Source organism: Gymnoscopelus braueri, assembly GCF_963280865.1.
Source record: "Gymnoscopelus braueri genome assembly, chromosome: 9".
Classification (NCBI taxonomy): Eukaryota; Metazoa; Chordata; class Actinopteri; order Myctophiformes; family Myctophidae; genus Gymnoscopelus; species Gymnoscopelus braueri.
This window is the reverse complement of record NC_137610.1, coordinates 12,072,351-12,079,850: the sequence shown is the minus strand read 5'-3', so window position 1 is coordinate 12,079,850 and position 7,500 is coordinate 12,072,351. Positions and strand designations below refer to the sequence as shown.

At 44.4% G+C, this 7,500-nt stretch overlaps 1 protein-coding gene across 10 annotated transcripts in view; it reads right to left on the bottom strand.

Annotated features, from left to right (window-relative positions):
• frmd4a (FERM domain containing 4A) overlaps positions 1 to 7,500 on the bottom strand; it is a gene marked incomplete at its 5' end in the record, with an annotated part of 115,500 nt that overhangs the window by 12,921 nt on the left and 95,079 nt on the right. For 6 of the 10 annotated variants that reach the window (XM_080438681.1, XM_080438680.1, XM_080438679.1 and 3 more), the window contains 4 exons: positions 467 to 589; positions 812 to 945; positions 5,035 to 5,182; positions 6,168 to 6,310. In XM_080438681.1, the coding sequence (XP_080294807.1) occupies positions 467 to 589; positions 812 to 945; positions 5,035 to 5,182; positions 6,168 to 6,310 (548 nt within the window). The remainder of the gene's footprint in view (positions 1 to 466; positions 590 to 811; positions 946 to 5,034; positions 5,183 to 6,167; positions 6,311 to 7,500) is intronic. The other 4 variants (XM_080438675.1, XM_080438678.1, XM_080438676.1 and 1 more) reach the window with 3 other exon arrangements.

Here is a 7,500-nt window from a genome sequence, read left to right as displayed (position 1 = left end):
GTGAAACTGGGACATTTCTGTGTTTTACAGTTAGTTGTCAGGACTCGGGACGCCCAGCTTGAAATGGTGGGACAATCCTGGTCATACCGGGACGTCCGGTCACTGTACGCAAGCATTACAAATATGAGGAGAGAATACATACAATAATAGAGCAGCATTGCCCAAACATAAGCATTCTGAGATGGGGGAAGGAGTGCAGCCAGGGTTGCCAGATCTGCTTATTATAATTTCCCCGCAAGATTTTATTTGAAAATAGCCGATCTACAAGCTCACAACGCGTCGCATCGCGACGCGTTGTGAGCTTGTAGATCTGCTATTTTCAAATAGCTGATGTATGTTAAAGTGCTCATGTGGCCCATAGTCGCTTCTTTTGGGCTGGTTTTCCTAGACCTGGTTGCTCGTTTCTCTCAAAGAATCTGGCAACACTGAGTGCAGCCAGGTGAAGTGAGTGGGTTCTCTCACTCACCTCTCCCTTTACCAGGATCTTCGTCTCGTCCAATTTGAAGGCGGTGCCGATCTTCCGCCTCACGGTGGGGGCCTCCTCTCCCTTGTCCAGAGGATACTCCTTGGGGAGCTTCCCTGTCAGCTCCTGGATGGGCAAAGAGAGGAGGATGACAGAGAGGAGAAAAACTATACATCAGGTAGGGAAAAGTGTGACAGGGGCTGACTCCACAACACCCGCTTCCACATACTGTATATATACACTGTATATTGTGTGTGTGTGTGTGTGTGTGTGTGTGTGTGTGTGTGTGTGTGTGTGTGTGTGTGTGTGTGTGTGTGTGTGTGTGTGTGTGTGTGTGTGTTGTCTTACGGCCTCTCTGATGCAGATGCTCTTCAGTTCCTCCAGTCTCAGCTTGAGCGTGTCTTCCAAGGCGTCCTGTCTGGCCCTCAGAGCAACCAGCATGTCCTTCTTAGCCGTCTGAGAACTGTCCGACTCCTGGGAGCCTGCAGAGACAACACACAGCAGTCACGAGCATGTCATGTGTGTGTGTGTGTGTGTGTGTACACAGAGAAAAAAAGAATAGAACAGAATATAATATTATAAAATAGAATATTACTAAACAGATCTTTACTGTCTGGCCATGGGCAAAAAAAGGGTCTTTGGTCTCATTTCAGTACAATAAAACCACATGAAACATAACAATAAAATTACATAAAAGCAATTACACAAATCGTGTGTGTGTGTGTGTGTGTGTGTGTGTGTGTGTGTGTGTGTGTGTGTGTATGTGTGTGTGTGTGTGTGTGTGTGTGGGCGGGGGGGGGGGCTGTGGAGGCTGTTCTATGGATGGAGGCAGGGACGGGGGGCAGGGCGGGGGGCTGTGTATCCACCTGCCAACCTTACCGGATGTTTACAAGGAAGTGAATGGAACGTTTCGATAAGGAGAAGTCAGCTGCATTAGGTTGTTTGTGTTTCTTGGGCGCATGTGTGCGCCCTCTACTGTATGTGTATGTGTGAGAGAGAGAGGGGGCAGTTGAGGACAAAGTGTTCTGACGCACAATCTCCAACCCCAAGGCCCCCCAAAGACGGTGCCAGTCTGTTTTGTTACCATGCCCTGTTGCTCAACACACGCACACACACACACACACACAGACACACACACACACACACACACACACACACACACAGACACACAGACACAGACACACACACACACACACACACACACACACACACACACACACACACACACACACACACACACACACACACACACACACACACACTCCCTGTCTCTCCGGTCGACCCCTCATAGTTTACACTGTGGCCAAACACAGAAGCATAACATGGGAAAAGATGAACATATAACTACGTGCAGAATAAACGTCTCTGGATTCTATTTTAAAGATTTGGAGAGTGAAAGTATTATTATGTTTTATATCAACTTTATGGTTAAAGGGACACGTGGCCGCCAATAACAGCACTATGTATAATTCCAGAATTGTTTTAATTCACCTGTGTAGTAACTAAACATTAATACAATGTTACAAAGTGCCAGGTCATGTAGCAATGTCAAACATTAATTTCACTCCTTCGAATTAAAGTATACTATTTTGACTTTATACAAATTTGGAACCTGTGCATCACAGTTATATTTAGTTGGACAAAATATGGAAAATAAAGTTAATCACCAAAGTAAGTAATAGTAAGTATATTATTCAGTATCGATTAGATTGATTGAGAATTTCACAAGTTGGCTGATATTAATATCTGTCCATCATTCATTTTGTGTGGGACATTTGAATATCTAGCATTGACCACTTCCTAGGTCACCTCCCGAAGCCTTACCCAAAATCTTTCCTCATGTGAAAATGTCCTTGACACAACTCCAATATTTCTTAAACCAAAGCTGCACCTTATTAATTCTTAGTCTAAAGATCTATTTATGGCCGTCAGGATGGAAACAGACTCACAGAGATATGAGAGATCTGCCACAGAGACGAGGGCACACGAATGTGACATCACAGAACCCTTTGACATGTCACTGCTATCGAGCAGAGTGGACTTAACAGTGCAGTCAGCAAGGTGTCATGGCTGGCAACATACCAGAGAGCCAGTAAACAGCGACGTGACACAGACTCAGACACTTGTCTTTGGCAATTTATGTTTTCTGTGGATGGGCATGGTAAGATCAGCAGTGCGTTTCATTCAATGCTACTTAAAGGAGTAGTTCATCCAAAAAAAATACTTTGATGACCGGCGGAGACTCAAAGACTCTGTAGCATTACAGTCTGTAGCATTATAGTCTGTAGCATTACAGACTCAAAGTGTCTCTTCCTGAGTCTCCCATTGACTCAAATTATTGGCTAAGGAATGCGACAAAAACTGAAAAGTATTCATGAATTCAAGGCGGTATGTAATTGATAGAAAATAAGTATGTTTTTTGGGTGAACCACTCCTTTAAATTACCTATTTGCATTGTTGGGATTGCCCACTGGAGAGAGAGAAGTTAAAGACATACAGTACAATGCAGGGTCACCAGCCAGCTCTCGAACCTGTGACATTTCAATTTGGTCCATTACAAAGCAAAAAAGAGAGGAATCGATGGAGGGAGAGAGGGAAGAGGATAGATAATACTGTGGAGGGAGAACGAGAAATAGAGAGAACGAGCGAGCAAGCATGGGAGACATTAGCGCTGGACAAGGATGCTGGCTTCCTATGGACTGTAATTGATTTACCACGGTGGAAACTGGCATTTTGGGCGTGCAAGGAATCACACCTTCCTCCAGTAATGTCTCCTCATTTGTCCAAGACACATCCGTGATATCTTGACTCATCAACTTAAATAGCACTCGCTCATTCCCAGTTATATTCTTCTTTATTAAAACCACCAATTAAAGCATGACAGAGATACAGTGGTCTGTGTGTCCCGTGCATCCTTGTGTCAGAGCGCTATGGATATTAATGACTTTTAACGTCTGCCCATTGAGGAGAGACAGATAAAGAAAGCGATGCAATGGTTTCGAGACATTCTTACAGGGTGAGAGGTATCTGAAGATATTCTGTAATAAAGTGTAATTAATTGAAATAAATGCATCTATTTTCTTACCCTTTCTTTCTCCCCTCCCTCTCTCCTCACTGCCCCGTCTCCGTGTAAAAGAACACATCAAGGCCCAGTGCAATATATTGATAATCCCTCAGAAATGTCATCTACCATGTTGAACATGTTATTGTGTTGAAATTGGATGGATTTTGATTACTACTCTGGAGCTGGTTTTAGCGGAAAGCACGGTTGGATGTCGTTATGACGACCACCTACATTGAGGCTGTTCTACCTAGAGTGAAAGGTCCCAAAAGCGACTAGAGTCAAGTTAGTACCATGCAGAGGAAAAGCGCCACGATCTAAAACCATCCCCCTTCATCCGGCAATGACAGGGCTAGACATGCAGAACACTTTATCAGGACTAACAGGCAAGTGTGTTGTACGTTGTGCCATGCATGAATGTAGGGTCAGCTATTTAAAGTGCAGCCCAGACTGACACCTTGTCTCCTGAAATCATTCGGCTATATCACATTATTAATACTGCTTGGTGGTCGCACGCACACTTTTTCTTAGCAGAAAATGGTTGGCGTCTCCTCCAGTCTGTCATTTTTAATAACAAATGTACCAAGGTTCAAGCGCACCTAGCTCTTAAAAGGAATGGGACACATTGGTCTAAATTATGTTGTGCCCAAAACACACCCATGACTAATTCAGAGGCTTAATATCACCCCTTTGAGTCTGCACTGCTCCCAGATAATGCACTGTCTAACCACCGAAATTGAGGCGGACACATCCCGACGCATTTCACGGCATGCGTTTTGGACATACGTGCGCCATAGATCGGCTAAATAGGGCCCTCAGGATTTTGGTGTGCAACATTAGAAGCTCCAGCAACCTACAATTTATTATGTTGTTACCAGCTTGTCCAGCAGGGTCGACATATGAAAGCCATGCTGGGTTAAAGGGAGTGCTAAATACTTTTTTCCTCTCCTCTCTTGACTCACATATAAACCTTCCTCCCTCTCTTTCTCTCTTTCTCTCTCTCTCTCTCTCTCTCTCTTGTTCTTTCTGCAACCTCATTACCTCCTCCTACACAGACGGACTCATTGTTCTGCCCTGTCCACTCACCAGTTCCAATGCCGCTGCCCCTCTCATTTCCCACACACACTAAATTTAGAGGCAGGGGGCCCCACCAGGATGGGCAAGGGATGACAAGGAGGGTGGGGGTCCTGTTCTATACATACAGAAATACGTAAGACTGGGAGGGGTGGGCTTCTGTGTGTGTGTGTACTGTGTGTGTGTGTACTGTGTGTGTGTGTGTGTGTGTGTGTGTGTGTGTGTGTGTGTGTGTGTGTGTGTGTGTGTGTGTGTGTGTGTGTGTGTGTGCGCGCGCGCGCGCGCGTGTGCGTGTGCGTGCATACTTGTGTCTCAAAACATTCCTCTCAGAATCAATGCCCTCTGTCCAAAAGCAGCTGTTTCTGTCTGTCTAGCTTTCAGCACACATGTGCAAAAAGACACACATGTGCCCCCATATATACACACACACACTCACGCTGACCTGAGGAGAGCAGACTACCACTGCTGCCGCTGATGATCTTGCCCTTACTGCCCATGTTGGCCAGCTTGGAGGTCTTCAGAGTTCCTGTCTCCGTCAGGTCGATGGCGATCTCGCTCAGACTCCGAGCCGCGTGGATCTTAGACTGGAATGGAGAGGAACGCACCTGGTCAGTTTAATTCAGGGATGGGCAACTGGCGGCCGCATGCGTCTCACTTTTGAAATTTTGAAATCACAAAGAAAAACTAAGTAATCTAAACATATCCGAAATGGTGAACTATTGCCTTCAGCTGTTCCAAACATGCAACTTTCCATGAACCATTTTAATTACAACAGTCCACCAGTAGAGCGCGCTCTCGTTTATTTTAATAGAAGCCTTATTAATCATAATTCTAGTGTTCATTTTTGTATATTTTTAAGCCAAGGTTACAGCAATACTCTGAAAGGCATACTCAGGAATGTGAAGTTTTGTTTAGCAGTACAGCTGTAGTAAGTTGATAGAAGCATTACTAAATGCTAAATAAAAACAAAGTTACAACGAATAATAATTGTTAATATCCCTTATTTATCACATATGTGACTATTATGGGCTTTTTGAGTAATGGGGTACTACTGGCGAGAGTGCCGATAAACAATGCGGCCCCCCAGAGTGAGTGTGGAAATTTAGTGGCCCTCACCATCTACAAAGTTGCCCACCCCTGGTTTAATAGAACAACACTATACCTCTTAAGTGGACGGTTACATTTGTGCAGCCACAATTACAGTAGATTCTTGTCAGTAGTAGACCATAACTATCTACAGTACTATCTATGGACTCTGGTCATCTGAAATAGAACAACAAAGCAATCCATTGAAACTGAATTATTTCCCCAGCATGTAAACAGTGTTTTCAGCTACTCTATGTGTGTGTGAGTGAGTAGGGTTGGACGATACAGACAAAATCTTTCTGAAAGTATAAAATAGGGCTTAAAAAGTGATTAAACCCAAGAAATAGGGCTTAAGTAATTAAAACCCGGAAAAGACAACACTTATGTCACATCACGATATCCACAATCCCAGACCATATCTATTCTCCTATCACAAATCACGAAATCAACATAGTGTGCATGTGAATGTCCAGCGGGACTGACCTTGCTCTGCTTGCGGTCCAGGTAGAACTGGTGCTGGCTGATGGCCATGGCCCAGATGGACTTGATGAGCGCAGGGCAGGCGTACCAGGTGTGTACGGCGATGCCACTGTGGCCAAACGTCCTCCTGGTCACAGACGCCCTACAGTGGGAGCGGACACAAAGCCTCCTTATATACACTGAATGCAACTGCTATAGTACTCCCCGCTGGTACCCATCAATACTACTATTAGTACCGGTATACTACTACAGCTCTAGCACCATTACTACCGGTACTCCTGATAGTGCTGTAGTAGTAGGCACTAGGCAGGCATTTTTAAATAAGATATATGAGAGAGGCTGTCTCCCACATTTACACATCCTCACTCAAACACACACCTGTAGCCCAGCAACAGGCCAGCTCACTCTAATGACTGGCTCCCTAAAAGAGAAAACACCATTGCTCTCTCTTTTACCACCCCCACCCCTCTCTTTTTGTCCTGTTCCCTCCCTGTCTCTGTAGAATAACACTCCACATATGTAGGCATGTTAAATAAACATAGGAGGTCACTTCCTCCGTCAAACAGCTATCACGCGGTCATCCATCCTTCTGCGGTTAGCTTTCGAGGGCTCACTCTGTGTGTGTGCGTGTGTGTGTGTGTGTGTGTGTGTGTGTGTGTGTGTGTGTGTGTGTGTTTATGTACGTACTGTATGTATATTAATAATCAGCCCATCAATCCGTGTCAGGGGGAGACCCCCCATATCTAGCTTGTTTTCCAACGAAAACAGTGCAACTGTTACTGAATCAAATCCCACGCTCTCGCCTTTATTCACACTGTACATTACTGTATGTGGTTTGATTCTAAACATCTAGTTCAGTATTGTCCTACGGTATAAAGAGCTACTACTGTCCAGTGGACATAAATCCAGGGAAAGCACTAAGCCTGATAGTCTGCTAAAAGCTAGCCAAAAGCTTGCTTTCTCCAGCCGGTACTATGAAACCAATTTGAGCATGTACGCTGAGATAAAACAGCTGTTCCTACACAGCAAAATTGTACAGATAAAAACACTTTTACTGCATAGTTGTCAGTTTTTTATCTTTTTACACTTCAGACACACTGTCAATATTGCAAAGCCCTACATGCAACATTCTTTCTATGTATGAAAGGCGCTAAAAACAAATAAAGTTGTTATTATTATTGCTGTTAACAGTCGTGGAATGAATCAATCGTCCGAGAGCCTCTCTCTGATGTTCCCAAGGCAAAGCTCAATCACTCTCTCAACACAAAGAAAATCACTTCTCACAACTGCAATCTAGCACACCACTGGGAATACGAATAAACCGCCATAATGTAGC